At 35.8% G+C, this 17,143-nt stretch overlaps 1 protein-coding gene and 1 long non-coding RNA gene across 3 annotated transcripts in view; one reads left to right on the forward strand and one right to left on the reverse strand.

Moving 5' to 3' along the window:
- The window catches only part of PGR (progesterone receptor), a 104,926-nt gene that overhangs the window by 20,175 nt on the left and 67,608 nt on the right, over positions 1-17,143 (reverse strand). For both annotated transcript variants that reach the window (XM_049620575.1, XM_049620583.1), the window contains one exon: positions 14,463-14,768. In XM_049620575.1, the coding sequence (XP_049476532.1) occupies positions 14,463-14,768 (306 nt within the window). The remainder of the gene's footprint in view (positions 1-14,462; positions 14,769-17,143) is intronic.
- LOC125915046 (uncharacterized) overlaps positions 1-17,143 on the forward strand; it is a 74,330-nt gene that overhangs the window by 19,673 nt on the left and 37,514 nt on the right. Inside the window, exons 2-3 of the long non-coding RNA XR_007455543.1 lie at positions 4,084-4,234; positions 7,037-7,209. This is a non-coding gene — a long non-coding RNA (uncharacterized LOC125915046). The remainder of the gene's footprint in view (positions 1-4,083; positions 4,235-7,036; positions 7,210-17,143) is intronic.

Below are 17,143 nucleotides of genomic sequence, written 5' to 3' on the forward strand. Positions count from 1 at the left end.
ACTCCCAAAGAGATCATGCTCAAGCAGAGTATAATCAGTTTGTTAAAGAATCTTGAGTCTTTGGACTTTAAAAAAAAACTGGTCTTATTTTGTAAAACCACTGCTTTCAATCGTGCTTTATTTTTATTTAACATCCTTTAATTATGTCTTAGGTAGATTCCATAGTTTATGGTCACTTTTGTTTTTTGGAACTTAATCCAGTCTCACTTTAAACTATCATGTGGTTTAAAAGGTTTAGGGAGAGAAAAAGAGAGAGTGTATTCTTCTCTGGTGTTGGTGGCAGAGGGAAGACAGCAGGGAGAGGGCAAATGCATTGACTTAAGTGGTCAAAACCTTCTTTTCATCTCTTTTCAATTCTTTTTGCCTGCTTTGCAGAAGATCACCAGCCCAGCGCTGATGAACTTAAAGGAGAGGCAAAGAGGTAAATTTGGAGATGGAGGCTGTGGTCAGATATATCTATTAAGGAGCAACAATAGCCTTATTTGTGTTGTGGAGGCATCCTTGGTAGCCATGTGGAAGACATATTCAAGGGAATAAGTCTGGAGTTACAGAAAAAAGTTGGGAGCTATTGCCAAAGGCCAGATGAGAGATGATAAAAGTCTGAGATAAGCCAACGGGTAGGAATACAGAGGAGGGAGTACATCAGGGAAATATTTAAAGGGTAAAATCCAAGAGATTTGGCAACTGATTGTATATAGGTAGGAGAAAGAAGGAGCCTAGTAGATATTTCAGTATTTTTGCAGGAATGGTGGAGGAAAACAGCATTACTGAGACAAAATAGAGAAGAAATAGGCTAGGGACAAAATCTTAAATTTTGATATGTTGGAGCGACTTTTGAAATGTCTAGATAGCAGTTAAACAAATGAATTAGAAATATAGAGGGGCTTTGGGTGGCTCAGTCAGTTGACCATCTGACTTCAGCTCAGGTCATGATCTTGAGGTTTGTGAGTTTGAGCAAGGTGACAGGCTCTGTGCTGACAGCTTGGAGCATGGAGCCTATTTCAGATTCTGTGTCTCCCTCTGTCTCCGCTCCTCTCTCGCTTGTGCTCTCTCTCAAAAAAAACATTAAAACATTAAAAAAACAAACATTAAAATATTAAAAAAATTAAAAAACTTTAATAATAAACATTAAAAATTTTAAAAATAAATATGGATAGATGAACTATAAGTATGAACTTGGAAATTCTTTGTTTTTGAGTATGCGGAAACAATGAGGGTAGATGAAATCTTTTATTAAAGGTACATAAAAATCAAGTGTTTTGGTGGGAACATCAACTATTTTCCACAAAGCTACTTTAATAACATCTGTTCTGCCTAAGAATTTGTTGAAATCTACTTACAAATGACCTATTTCAAAAGTAAAACCCAAACAAAACTTGATTCCTTACAGGATAAAACAAATGTATTTCCTGATTCTGTGAATCATCTCAAGGCAGGTAGAAAAGAAGGTTATCTTTTCTCCATACACTCCTGATAGTCCCATCTTCCTGTGAATAGAAGACTGCTATTCCCTTCTATAAAATCTTAGCCTCACACAACCAAAAACAACTCTCATGCAAATTCATAATTAGGAATGCCACAGTAGACATCTGCCTCTTTTTTGGGGGGGTGGTGGTGAGGGGTGTCAACTCTTTAGTATCTAACTTTCTGTCTTCCCTCCCTCTCAGTCTTCCTTTCTTCCTCTAGGTGGATAGAGTTTCCCATTGGTTGTATTTTGGTGAGAGCAAGTGTCCCCAGTGAAACTGGCTAAGGACTCTACTTCCCTGAGCTTGTGATCTGGATTTGACCCACTGAACACATACTACCTAGACTTTGAATAAAAAAAAAAAGTAAAACAAAGACAAATGTATGGTTAGGCTCTATTCTGGATGGCAGTGGTTGGATGGCAGTGGTACCCAGTGAGGGAAGAATCCAGTGGGGGCATTTGTGATGTTTGTTTTTTGTTTGTTTCTCCAGGGACAGCTTGGTTTCTGCCTATTTTCCAAACTTATTCCAGTTTGTATTCACTGAATTTCTGGGGTCCTTCTAGGAAATTATTTTTTCTTTGTGTTCTGTTTCTGATAGCCAGAAGTGTTTGCTAAAATTAACAGAGTTGGCTTTTTTTTGCTTACATCCTGATTTATTCAGGTGCAGAAAAACTCCCTAAACAACTAACCAAGAAAAATGTGGCATGCAATTTTCATAATTCTTTATTTTCATATGACATACATGTATCTTCAAGTTCATGTCTATATATTATTTCTCTTTCAAAACAATTATGAATCACTTTTAATACAATAGACCTATAGAAACTAAAGAAATGCAAAGAAAGAGTGCTTATAAATAATATTTTATAGCCTTTATGAAAATGGGTAATTCTTTTATGAATTTAAAATCATTTCATAAGAGATTAATAAGTTTTCCTAAATTTTTTGCAAAGCAAAACTCTTAAAAGGGACACATATGTAGATCTTCCTATTGCTGGTCTATCTCCTTAAATTAGGAGTTCTGGAGAGAAGGCTCGAGTTCCAGTTTTGGCTCTACCACTTACTGAATGCCAGCTTGTTTAAGTCAGTTAATATTACTATATCTATATTTCTTCATAAGTAAAATCAAAATGATAAAGAAAGTTAGTTCACAGAGTGGCTATGACACTCAAATGGGATAATTATGCATATTTTGGAGCACTAGTAAGATGCTTATTATTATTCTACCAATGGATCCTGTAATAGAATTGCTGATGGAGAAATGGCTTTAAGAAGACCACCGATCAGTCTGATGGGATATCTCTAATATTAAAACAATAAGATCCAGAAGGCATTTTATATATTAGTAAATATATAAAAATAACTGTATATGTATGTATTCATACTTATTTATTAACATACATAAATTTGCTAATATATTTGTGATATATTACATATTAATAGATATTTTATTATATATTATACACTTAATATCTATAAATATATACTTATATATTTATTTATATTTTATGGAACCTATGTGATAACATTAAAGGGTAAATATTATTAATAGCAACAAAATTCAAAGCAAAAGCAAGTGTTCTATCTGGAATATACATTTTACAGAACAACATATTTCATATATGTATTTATTTTTCCAGACTATATATTTTATATATATGTTATTATATATAGAAATTAGGTTCAATTAGTCACATGTATTAAAACATTAACAAATTTTTCACTATCATCTTCAGGAACATATTTTTATTCTTTATTCCTTTCTTAGTTCCATAACTTTTTTAAAAAAGTGTTTAATACTACTTAAATATTTGAGTTACTATGCTACATTTTTTTCACTCTAGGCCTTAGAGATGTTAATCTCTAATTTGAAAATTTTTACATCATAACAGTTAAATAATTTGTTCTTTTTAAAAAACAGATTCCACTTATATTTACAGGTTTATGTCTACTTTATCCTGCCCTTTATTTTGTAGAAGTTGCTTATTTTTCTTATTTTGCATTCTGGGATTACTAAGAAGTAAAAATAAATTACTAAGAAGTAAAAATAAAGGAAGATTTTTAGTAGATTATAATATAAAAGGCAAATCTTGCTGAAATAACTTAAAACTTTTGAAATTACCAATATTTATAGCAGAAAGTGTATTATTTCCATTTAACAGGATGAAAAAGAACTCAGAAAACAGCTTTTTAAAATAGCCACCTTTTAGAGGGCTTACCTGTGATAAATGTACACTGTTAAATTGACTTGAACATGCTTGGTACAGAAGTATAATTTCCCCCCCCCCCCATTAACTGTAATATCATTCATTACTTTATACTGAAACAAAGAAGGGAACACTGAGATCAAATTCCCATTGATGATAATGATCAGGTAAAGTCAGTACATTGCAGTGATGATCAAAATAAGAAACTACACATAGAGAAGTGATGGATGATTCTTAATTGTGTTTAACAAGTAGTAAAGAAAAATACCCTTTCCTTTTAAGTGACTTGACCTGATAGTTTCTGACAAAAGCCCTGTTACAAGCTGTTCAATCTTTAATGATTAAAAAAAAAAACTATGTGGTAATACATGACATGTATGATCTTCTAAATTCTCCTGTGTTACTTCCAGGGTTTTGGTAAAATATATAGATTGTGCTCCTGTAAAAGCTGTCTTGCATTGAAACATTTTATCCACAACAAAGGCAGAGCATTAAATGCCTCAGCACATTCTGACACAAAGTATGAATGAACTTTGAGGAGCATAGAAAAGCTACAGCACTGTAAGTATAATCACCAACAGATATATGATTGTTTTTAATGAATAAGGACTTGATGGCTAATGATTTAAAGTAGCATAGTTCCTTTTATATCAATTCTGTAATTCAAATTTCTATAAATACCCTTTAAGCACCCCTTTGGGATGAAGCTTTATGGTTGCAATTAGGCATAGAGACTAGAAAGACTAATATTTGCAGTCTGAAAAAAAAATGAGAACATAATTATAATTCAGAGTGATAGTAGTATGGTTGATAAAGGCAAGAGTGATGTGGTAGAGCAAAGTGGCCTTTGGCTCAGTCTGGGAAGGCTCAGGGAACACTTCAAGTGGCAGATGATTAGAATCCTGAGGGCTAGTTAGAGACCAGCACGGGGGAAATGTGGGAAAAGGGAAGAATCTTCAGGTAGAGAAACAATATGTAAGAAGGCAGGATATTAAACAAAGAGCATTGTGGGAACTTTAGAGTTGCTTGAAGAGGAAGAATGAGAGATAACATTGTAAATTCAGGAGCCAAATCACAAAAGATTCTTGAATGTTAAGGCTAATAAGTTTGGACTTTGTTATGGAAAGAAAAAGGAATGATATAATTGATTGTAATTGTTTTTAGAAAGATGATTCTGATGGCAGAAAAGGATTGTTTGGGGGCAGGGTGAAACTGGTAATCGGGTTAGTCAAAGAGCTACAACTGAAATCTAGGAAAAAAGGGCAAGGACCTAAACTGAATCATGACAGTAGCAGTGGATGTAGCATGTATAATGAATCCTATATTTAATAAATAGAGTTGACAAAATTTGATAACTAAATGGATAGGAGGTGAAGGAGAAAAGTGAGCTCAGGATACCCAAGATTCTGTCTGAGGCACCATTTCAAGATACAGGTTTTAGGTTTATGGAGTAGAAGGTCACATTGACTTGGAAATGCATCCATGTGGAAATATATAAATAGTTGAAATAGGTGGTCCAATAGTTCATTACAGGGTCTGGGTTTATAGTATGTATTTAGGAGTCATCAGAATATAGTGTTAGTTGAAGACAAGGCTATGAATGGGCTCATCCAGCCTGTGCAGAATGAGAAACTACTGGAGTAGAAGATGGAACTCAGGAAATGCCAAGTTTATGGTGTGAATGGAAGAACAAATCCACAAAGGAAACAAAATTTGTAAATTTGTAAAAAACATATCCACCTCAAGGGAAATGATAAATGCCAAAGTATGAGTATCAGCCAGAAATGGTTATTTCATTAGTGTCTCCAGAGGCATGCAAAACATGGTAATGGCTGAAAGTATTCATTAGATTTTATAAAAAAAAAATTTGTTGGCATCAACAATATTAATTTCAGTGGAATAGGATGTTAGAAAAATCATTTTTTGAAAGGCTTTATAACAGTATTCTCAAACCTTGACTTTACTCATAGGCTAATCTCATTTCTTTCCCACCACTTGTGGGGGCGGGGAGTAAGTTGATTTATTTATTTTAATTGAGATGAAAGAAAAAATCCTTTGTCACATATGCAATGGCTGTCCCTGACTCAAAGATATTTTGGCATGCTTCAAGGCAGAAAATAAGGCAAAGACTGTTGCAGTCTTCTGATACTGTTAATTGCAAGTAGTCTGGCCAACTGAGATTAAGGAGCAAGATATGTTTTCAAAAATGCAATATTTAAAAATGTTAAAGTATTAGCCCTAATAGATTTTTTCACAAAATAAACAGAAAAATCAGGACAAAATTTCTAAAAAGCCAATATTTTCCCCAAACCCCTCTGTCACATAAAGTCTGCTACAATGTATTGATATATAGGATAAAGAATATTTCAAGGTGAACCTAAATTGGCAATGAGGACTTATTAATTTAATTTCCAAAGCGTACCCTGACTTTCAAGACCCTCCTTGATCAAATCATAACTATGACTCTAAATTTCCTTCTACTACTCTCTCCAACGTAAATTTATTGTCAGTGGCTTCTTAATACTTGGCTGATGAGCCCCCCAGGAGGCCAATACTGTAGTAGTGTTTGAAAACCATATATATAATTGTATTTTCTCAATTAGCAGGTATTAAATGTTATCATTACTATGCTGTGGAGGAAGGTATGATAACATTTTTTGTGTTATGAATAGAAAAGATTGAGAATAATTCACCAAACATACCTCATGCTTTCCTTATTTTACATCATAAGCCACACTATTCCAAAGTCTCACTTCTTCAAGGTACAATGTAACTGACATCTTGACTCTGAAGCCTTTCTCTAGTCCCTGAAGATAAAAATGTCTTGTCTCTCTTTTCTTTATATCTGTATCTTATGTCACTTTCACATACCACTATAGTTGTTTGTGTATCTTATTTATTCCACTGGATTGAAAATTCCTTAACAGAAGGAATATGTCTTGTTCATTAAAAAAATTAACTATAACTAACATACAGTGTTGTATTAGTTTCAGGTGTACAACATAATGATTCAACATTTCTATAAATTACACAGTGCTCATCACTGTAATTACACAGTGCTCATAACTACACTGTTGCAGGTGTAGTCACCACCTGCAACCAAACAATGTTTTACATTATTAATGACTTTACTCTCTACAGTATACTTTTCATCTCCATGACTTATTTCATAACTGCAAGTTTGTATCTTTTAGACTCTTGTATCTATTTCATACATCCCCCCCTCACTCCTCTCTGGCAACCACCAATTTGTTCTCTGTATTTAAGTCTTTTTTTTTTGGTGTCTTTATTTCTTCCTTTTTTAAAATTCCACATCTAAGTGAAATCATATGTTATGTCTTTCTCTGGCTTAATACCTTTTAGGTACACTAGATAAATGGGCTCATCCAGTCTGTGTAGGATGAGAAACTACTGGAGTAGAAGATGGAACTCAGGAAATGCCAAATTTACGGTGTGAATGGAAGAACAAATCCAAAAAGGAAACAAAATGTGTAAATTGAGAGAAACATGTCCGCCTGAAGGTTTTGTTTCAAATGGTATGATCTCACTTTTTAAATCACTGGTAATATTCCATTATATATTTATACCACATCTTCTTTATCCATTCATTTATTAATAAGCACTTGGGTTGCTTCCATATCTTTTCTATGAATAATGCTGCAGTAAACACAGGGGTGCATGTATCTTTTCAATTAGTGTTTTCATTTTAAGTTTTATTTTAACTCCAGTAGTGTTCAGCTGTACCATACAGTGATTCAACAATTCCATATGTTACTCAGTGCTCGTCATGAGAAATGTACTCTTTAGTCCCCATCACCTGTTTCACCCATTCCCCTGCCCACCTCCCTGCTGGTAACCATCAGTTTGTTCTCTATAGTGAAGAGTCTGTTTCTTGGTTTGTGTCTTTTTCCCCCTTTTCTTATTTGTTTTGTTTCTTAACTTCCACATATGAGTGAGATCATATGGTAATTTGTCTTTCTCTGACTGACTTATTTCACTTAGCATAATACTAACTCCATCTGTGTTGTTGCAAATAGCAAGATTTCATTCTTTTTTATGGCTGAATAGTATTTCTGTGTGTGTGTGTGTGTGTGTGTGTGTGTGAGAGAGAGAGAGAGAGAGAGAGAGAGAGAACCGTATCTTCTTTATCCATTCATCTGTTAATGGACACTTGGACTACTTCTATAATTTGGCTATTATAAATAGTGCTGCAATAAACATATATCCTTTTGAATTGATGTCTTGTATTTTTTGGATAAATGTCCAGAATTTCGATGACTGGATCATATGATATTTCCAACTTTTTGAGGAACTTCCATAAATTGGTGTAATTGCACAAATTTACATGCCCACCAACAGTGCACAAGGGTTCCTTTTTCTCTGTATCTTTGCCAATATTTGTTATTTATTATCTTTTTCATTCTGGCCATTCTGACAGGTGCGAGGTGATATCTCATTGTGGTTTTGATTTACATTTCCTCAAAGATGAGTGATGTTGAGCATCTTTTCATGTGTCTATTGGCTATCTATATGTCTTCTTTGGAGAAATGCCTGTTCATGTCTTTTGTCCATTTTTAAATTAGGCTTTTTTTTTTTTTTTGGTGTTGAGTTGCATAAGTTCTTTATACACTTTGGATACTAAAACTTTATTAGATACGCCATTTGCAAATATCTTCTCCCATTCAGCAGACTTTTAGTTTTGTTAGCTGTTTCTTTTGCACTGCAGAAGCTTTTTATTTTGAGGTAGTCCCAATAGTTTATTTTTGCTTTTGTTTCCCATGCCTCAGGAGACATATCTAGGAAGATGTTGTTACAGCTCCTCTCAGAGAAATTACTGCCTGTGCTCTCTTCTAGGATTTTTATGGTTTCGGGTCTACATTTAGGTCTTTCCTCCATTTTGAATTTATTTTTGTGTATAGTATGAAAACTGATCTAGTTTCTTTCTTTTGCGTGTTGCTATCCAGTTTTCCCAATCCATTTGTTGAAAAGAGTGTCTTTTTCCCATTGGAAATTCTTTCCCCTTTGTTGAAGATTAATTGGCCATATAGTTGTGGGTTTACTTCTGGGTTTTCTATTCTGTTCCTTTGATCTATAGGTCTGATTCTATGGCAGTACCACACTGTTTAGATTGCTACAACTTCGTAGTATTTCTTGAAGTCTGGGATTGTGACCTTCGGCCTTGTTCTTTTTCAAGATTGCTTTGGCTCTTTGGGTTCTTGTGGCTCCGTACAAATTTTAGGATTGTTTGTTCAAGTGCTGTGGAAAATGCTGTTGGTATTTTATTTTATTTATTTATTTTTTTTTAAATTTTTTTTTCAACGTTTTTTATTTATTTTTGGGACAGAGAGAGACAGAGCATGAATGGGGGAGGGGCAGAAAGAGAGGGAGACACAGAATCGGAAACAGGCTCCAGGCTCCGAGCCATCAGCCCAGAGCCTGACGCGGGGCTCGAACTCACGGACCGCGAGATCGTGACCTGGCTGAAGTCGGACGCTTAACTGACTGCACCACCCAGGCGCCCCTTTATTTTATTTATTTATTTTTTAAATGTTTATTTACTTTTGAGACAGAGACAGAGCATGAGCAGGGAAGGGGCAGAGAGAGAGGGAGACACAGAATGTGAAGAAGGCTCCAGGCTCCGAGCTGTCAGCACAGAGCCCAGTGCGGGGCTCGAACTCACGAACCGTGAGATCATGACCTGAGCCGAAGTCGGACACTCAACCCACTGAGCCACCCAGGTGCCCTGTTGTTGGTATTTTAATAGGGATTGAATTAAATCTGAATATTGCTTTGTGTAATATGGACATTTTAACAATATCAGCTCTTCCAATCCTTGATCATGGAATATCTTTCCATTTGTTTGTGTTGTCTTCAATTTCCCTCACTGATATTTTATAGATTTCAGAGTACAGGTCTTTCATATTACTTGGTTAAGTTTACTCAGATATTTTATTGTTTTTGATGCAGTTGTAAATGGTTATGTTTTCTTAATTTCTCTTTCTGCTATTTCATTATAAGTGTATAGAAATACAACTGATTTCCCTTGTATGTAACTGTTTTGTCTTGTTGCTTTAAAATTTTTCCTTTCTCATTACTTTTTGCCACTTTAATTATTATCTACCTTGGTGTGGACCTCCATGTGTTCATCTTCTTAGGGGCTCTCTATGCTTCCTGGACTTGAATGCTATTTCCTTGTCTGGGAAGGGAAGTTTTCAGCTTTTAATTCTTCAAATAAGTTTCTTTCCTCTTTTCTCTATTTTCTCCTTCTGTACCCCCTATAACATGAATGTTATTATACTTAATGATGTTACTGAGTTCCCTTAACCATGCTTTAATTTTTATGATTCAGTTTTTCTTTTTTAAGTTCATCTTGTTTGCTTTCCATTACTCTGTCATCCAGATGCTGATTTGTTCAGCATTCTCTAATCTGCTGTTAGTTCTCCTGTATACTTTTATTTCAGTAATTGTATTATTCATTTCTGACTGTTTTTTTGTTTATTTTATAATTCTTTGTTGAAGGTCTCATTGAGATCCACCACTATTTTTTTAAGTCCAGTGAATATCTTTATGACCATTACTTTGAATTATTTATCAGGCATATTATTTCTATTTCATTTAGATCTTTTACTATGATTTTGTCCAGTTCTTTCATTTGGGACATAGTCTTCTGCCCCATTTTGGCTAACTCTGTTTGTTTATAGGTAGATGGACAGCTATGTTTCCTGGTATTAAAAGTAGTGGTCTTGTGAAGAAGAGGTTTTGTGGTGCCTGGTAGTCAATGTCCCCTGTTCACCAGAACCATGTGCTCCTGGGGTGTCTCCTGGATATTGGCTGTGTGAGCACTGCTGTTGTGGCTAATCCACTAGCTGACTGAACTTTCAGTCCAGTTAGCTGCAATGACTGGCTTTACCTGCTGTGGTTTCACAGGACAGGGTTTGGTCCCTGTGCTTTTGTAAGGCATATCTGAGATAATCATGGGTTTCTCGACAGTTGGTGTTGGCAGTCAGGCTAGCTGTCAGTACTCTGTTTTCTGCAACTATGTACACACCAATTGGCAGAGTACTCTCCTTACGTGGCCCCTTGAGTAGCTTTTGTTGGTAGTTGGGGCTGGCAGTCAGATCAAATTTTCCATCCAGGATGGCTGTCACAGCAACAGGCACAGTAAACAGGGGGCTCTCTTTGAGTGGCCAGCTAAAATGCTCAGCTACTGGAAGTGCCCATGTGCTGGTGTTGAGGGTTATTCCCTGCTATCCCCAGGGCAGGAGTGACTTAGGAATGGCATTGGTCCCTGCTGGGCTGTTTGCACAGTATATAAGGGCAGGAGCTCCTTTTGAGGAATGCCTGCTGAAGTGGAAGAGATGAAGTGGGTTTACATGGAAACGTGACTTGGGGTGCATGGTGCTGGCAAGATAGCAGGTGTTCCTGCTGATATCCACAAGTGTCCCAGCTAGGTTGGGGGAGGGGAAGAGAAATGATGTCTGCCAACACTTTTGTTCCTGAGGAAATTTCCTATTGATGCATGTCCCTCCAGCCCATGTTCTAAGATTAGTCAATAACTCTCCATGTATATTCCAGGCACTATTCAAACTGTGCTATATGTTGTGTTGAGTCAGTAGGGTTACTTACTATGCTAGCTCTTTAAGTAGAGGAGGTCCCAGTTTCCTATGCCCCTTTGGTCTCCCTGAAGCTAAGTCCACTGGTTTTCAATGTACCCAGAGTTAGGCCCTCCAGATTTTCAAAGCTTGCCAAGTTAAGCTCCGTTGGTTTTCAAAGTCATATGTTAGGAGGACTTGTCTTCCCAGTGCACATCCCCAGTGCTGCAGGTGCCTGGTGTAGGGTCTGATCCTGTTGCTTCACCATGCTACGGTGTCCCTTCCATTTGTGGTTAGTCTTACGGGCCTTTGGTTCCCAACCATGTCCCTGCCCCTTTTCTTCTTTTCAATGTGGTCTCCTCTCCATGATTAATTGTGGAAGGTTTGTTCTGCCAATATTCACATCATTTTCAGAGTTAGTTTCACAGATACAGCTGTTATTTCGGCGTGTCTCTGGGACGAGGTGAGCTCAAGATTCTCCTATTCTTCTATCCTCCTGACCTCTGTCTTGTTCATTTTTCTAAAATTTGCAAATATTGTGTTGCTTCAAGTTCCAAATAAGAAAATATTACCCACTGATGTTACGGCTAAATGTCAATGTAAAATCATTCACATAACTGATACAATATGTCAGATGTAATATATCTTAAGAGATATTTTAAATGTGTTACCATGAAGCTAAAGCATCTTGCAAGTCTCCATTACATAGGAGCAATGATATCTCTGACATATGAGAGAGATGTTGGATAGGATGCAATTACCTTCATGGGTCCAAGAAAATAGAAGAGCACAAATAAAGAAAAAATGAGGAAGCCCTGACCAGGCAACAAGCATTCTCTCAGGGACCTGTAGATATACACCATGGAGCCCTTAGGCATACTGTTACTTTTGTTGTTGTTGTTGTTGTTGTTGTTGTTGTTGTTTTACATTTGATCTTAATCTGACTTCCAAAATACTCTTTCCTATTGTGAAAGAATCACCTGATCTGCCAACATGTTTTACTAGCAGCATCATTCTTGCACTGTAAATAAGTAAACTGACATCCTGACTTATTAACAGACCTCATTTAACCAAGTTAACATGTGAGTGAATGGATAAAATAAGTTTCTCTCATGAAAAATTGATCACCAAATGCTAGGATATGTTGCATCCAAATGTGTTCACACTATGAGCTCAGACTTTTGGCTTTTCTTTCTAACACTACTGTTTAATTGTTACATCATGCATACAGCATGCTATAGACACTTACTGAGTGAATCAAATGAATAAAAACTATTCTGGCTTAAAGTCAACTGAAAGGTATTGAGTAGCTAATGATACCAGATTACTTTATATACGTGAGTCCTTTCAAAAAGATCAATATATATGGTTCACTGACCATTTTCATCATTCATACACTATGTAGACCATGCAAATATAGTTTAAAAGAGCACAGGCCACACAATCATTTGCTAATCGAAATTATCAAAATAGATTATCAAATAAGCTTCCCTTATTGTTACAGGTAATAGAAACAGTACCTGTAATACTGGTAGATGCCATCATTCTTTTTTACTTACACACAAATTACATTTTGGAATTATTAAAAAAGTTGCCACTAAATTCAGTGTAAAAATTTTCTCTCACTGTTTTTGGAAATGTGAGGATGAAATAGCTTCACAGAGAAGTGTTTCAACTTAAAATGTACACTAGCTTTTACCCAAAGTGAATAAATTATCTTTTAAGCTATAACTGGTTATTTTCTAAATTTGCCAACTGATAGTAGAATGTTTTTAAATAGTAAAGAACCTCCAAAATGCAAAAAATACAAACTGTATCAATCAAAATCAAAGAAATCACTTTTCCAAATAATATAAAAACTAAGAAAAGTTAAACACATATTACTCATATTTTTAAACAGAAGAAGTTCAATGCTATTGCAATAATTTAATAGAGATCTATCAAATTTGATAACCACTTTACAGCAAGTTTTAAAAATTCAGAAGTTTTCTAACAGAAAAAAATTACCTGTCCAAGACTTTCAGTAACAATGGAGCTAATAAGAACCTGGTTATTTGGAATTTTCTATAAAATTACTTTATCTCCATTAGAATAGTGCATTTTATTAATTTTTATCAAAGTGTATTTTTTAAAAGATTCAACAAACAGGAACCTATATTTCTTTCTGTTTCACATAACCTTGGATTTTCAATAACAAGTATTTCAAACATTTCAGGTAAAATAATAACAGAAATATATTAAGGCAAATTGAGAAAAAAATTCTTTAAAAAAGGCTGTTGAATTTACTTGTAGACCAAAATGGCATATGTTCAATTCTTGATTAGATACTGGTAAAATAAACTGGTCTAAAAAAGCATAAGGATATTTTGAGGTGTGAAGGTGTGAAGAGATTGTAATTTAAAAAACTGCTTTATTTTTACTTATGGGATTAATGCTTCCACAAGTAATGGCTACCCATGTGTTCTCCTGGCTCTGCAGTCTCAGATTTAGCCAAGTGAAAAATGCATCCTTGTAATTCCTTCAACCTCTAGGCTCATATGGAGCTGTGCTAAGGAAGCAAACTAGTTATTAAATAAAGTGACTTAAATCCCTTCATGATGGTACAACCCAAATTCTGTTATCTTCTTTGTCTGAGTATAAATTAGAGAAAATAGTGACTGGAAGAAATTCATTTCTCTATGTCCAAATTATTTACATATGTTTATCAGTTATGTTTCTTAATTAACTTTAAGCACCCCACTGTACTCTGAATACTGTTTTGACATATTATATGAATAGAAACATCCAGTTTTATTTTCAACCATTTGAAGTTTGTTAAATTTGGTTAAATTAGCACTTAGAATGGAAGACACACTTTTAAGAAGATGTTCAATTTGTCTTTCTCTGAACTACTATAACATCTGTGCTTTAACATACAAACTTATGCTCTTCCTTAATTGTTTCAATCACGTAATTCTTGAATCATCAAGACTCAAAGTATTATCTATGACTATTGTATTTCCATAGCACACAGTAGGGTCCTAGACAAGCAACATATTATTTAGGATCCTAGATAAGTATTTCACACTGCTGAAATGCATACTATAACATGCTGTTTAGACAATACTTAATTTACTGAACAGGCCTTAACAGTTTTCCTAGTACAACAAATATGGTAAAATTTCCATTTCATGCTATTATATACAAATTATTATTACCTGGCAATGATTTAGACCACTTGACTACTGAAAGAAGTTGTCTCTCGCCTAGTTGATTAAGACTTGTCAGCAAAGAACTGGAGGTATCAGGTTTGGTGTTGTCATGTCCTGCATAGATCACATCTGGTTCAATGCTCATTAGCAGGTTAATCAATGGGGGGATCAACTGTATGTCTTGATTTGGTGAAAAAGCGATTCTCTGGCTTAGGGCTTGGCTTTCATTTGGAATGCCCACAGGCTGTGGGAGAGCAACGGCATCCAATGCTCTCATAACTCTGACTTTATTGAACTTTTTAAACTTTCGACCTACACAAAAGAAAAAAAGAAAAGATCATATAAATATATATCATCCAAATCTTTCAGCAGACTGTTATTTTTCTTAACAGAAATTAGAATTATAATTCTATAATTAGAATTATAGTTTAGGAGGTTTTAGCACCAATCTAATAAGATGAAATTGAATAAATAAAATGTTAGGTCTCAGATTTGGATTAAATAATTAATTACACCGGGGCCACCTGGGTGGCTCAGTCAAGCATCCGACCCCTCGTTTTGGATCAGGTCATGATCTCATGGTTTGTGGATTTGAGCCCTGTGTTGGGTGTGTGTTGACAGCATGAGGCCTGCTTGGGACTCTCTCTTCCTCTCTCTCTGCCCCTACTCCACTTGCATGCTCTCTTTCTCACACACCCTCAAAATAAATAAACTTAAAAAAATAATTACACTGCCATTTGGCAGGTTGGTGTGGTGTGAGATATTTACACCAGTATCCAATGGAGGATTATGAAGTTTTGCAGCAACATGAAAAGACAAATGGCTTTTAGTAAAGACTAAGCTCAGTATTGGTAAATATTCTGACAGGATTGCCTTCCAAAAGCTAATGCTACAGCCTACATTACTTAAAACATAATTTTCAGTAAATACCGAATCTTGTTTTGGGTTTCATTCCTTTAGGAATGTGTTGAGAGTAATATAAGATGATGGATGGGTTAGGAGGATCCTGACTCACTTTGTCCTCCAGATATACCAAGATAACAGCTATATTTATTCAACTAACTCTGAAAATGATCTGAAGACTGGCAGAACAGAACTTCCACAGTTTTTCGTGGAGAGGAGGGCACATTGAAAAGTGTAGGAGGGGGGCACCTGGGTGGCTCAGTCGGTTAAGTGTCATGACTTCGGCTCAGGTCATGATCTCCTGGTCCGTGAGTTCAAGCCCCGCATCGGGATCTGTGCTGACAGCTCAGAGCCTGGAGCCTGCTTCAGATTCTGTGTTTTCCTCTCTCTCTGACCCTCCCCCATTCATGCTCTGTCTCTCTCTATATCAAAAATAAATAAACATTTAAAAAAATTAAAAAAAAAAAAGAAAAGTGTAGGAGGAGTGGAAACACAGCTGGGTACTAAATATTTCGTGGTATTGACACAAATGGGAGGGACATCACAAGCATGGAAAAGCAAGAGGATCTGACCCCACACTAGGCACCACCTGCATTGGGCACCTGTGCCAGGAAGATGAGTCCATATAACATTGGGCTTTCAATATCAGCATGGTTTAACATGAAGAGCTTTAAAAATCAGTGGGCTTAAAGCCCATCCTTGTGGGAACTAGTGCAAATATTCTCCATCTACCTTGCTAAAACTGTGTACTCAACTGCTGAGTTTCCCTGTAGAGACTCACTCCACCTAACCCCACCTGCCTCAGTAGGCATCCATCAATCCATCTGGCTCTGGGAAGCAGAAGGAAGATAACTTCATATACCAGCATGTCCACAGTCCTAGCAGCCCAGCCTCTTGGCTACCTGCACAGGAAACAAGCCTTACCCCTCATATACCTGAAACTGTGTCAGAGTGGCTAATTGTAGACATTTGGTCTGACTGCTGGCTCCATCCACTAATAAGCCCATTATGACCTCAGACAAGACCATCAAAGATCGAAGACCGAACCCTGTCCAGTGTGCCCACAGCAGGTCATTGCAGCTGGTTGGGCTGAAAGTAACTGCAAATCATCCACAACAGTAGGGTATACACAGCTCTTACAGGGGCATCCCTGGAGCACTTGGTTTTGGTGACCAGGATGGTTTATACTATAGGGTACCACAGGACCTCTTCTTCACAAGGCCATTACTTAATACCAGAAAACATACGTGACCTACCTAATACACATAAACAAACACAGAGAGGAAAAATTACGACATAGAGAAATATCTTCCAAATGAAGGAACAAGACAAAAGCACAGCAAAACATCTAAATGAAATGAAAATAACCAATATGTCTGATAAATAATTCAATTATTGGCCACAAACATACTCACTGGACTTGAGAAGAGTGTAGATGATTTGTTAGATCTTCAACAAAGAGATGGAAAATACAAAAAGAAATAGTCATAAATAAAGAATTCATAACTGAAATAAAAAATACACTGGAGGAAATCAACAACAGATTGGAGGATGCAGAATAACACATCAGAGATCTGGAAGACAGTGTAATGGAAAGCAACCAGGCTTAACAAGAAAGGGAAAAAGGAATAAAAAATGAGAAGAGGTTAAGGAAACTCAGTGGCATTATCAGGAGTTGATAATATTTGCATTATAATAATCACTAAAGGAAATGAGAGAATAAAAAGGGCAGAAAAGTTACTTCAATAAATAATAGCTGAAAATCACCTTAATCTGAGCAAAAA

Source organism: Panthera uncia, chromosome D1 (assembly GCF_023721935.1).
Source record: "Panthera uncia isolate 11264 chromosome D1, Puncia_PCG_1.0, whole genome shotgun sequence".
NCBI classification, from domain to species: domain Eukaryota; kingdom Metazoa; phylum Chordata; class Mammalia; order Carnivora; family Felidae; genus Panthera; species Panthera uncia.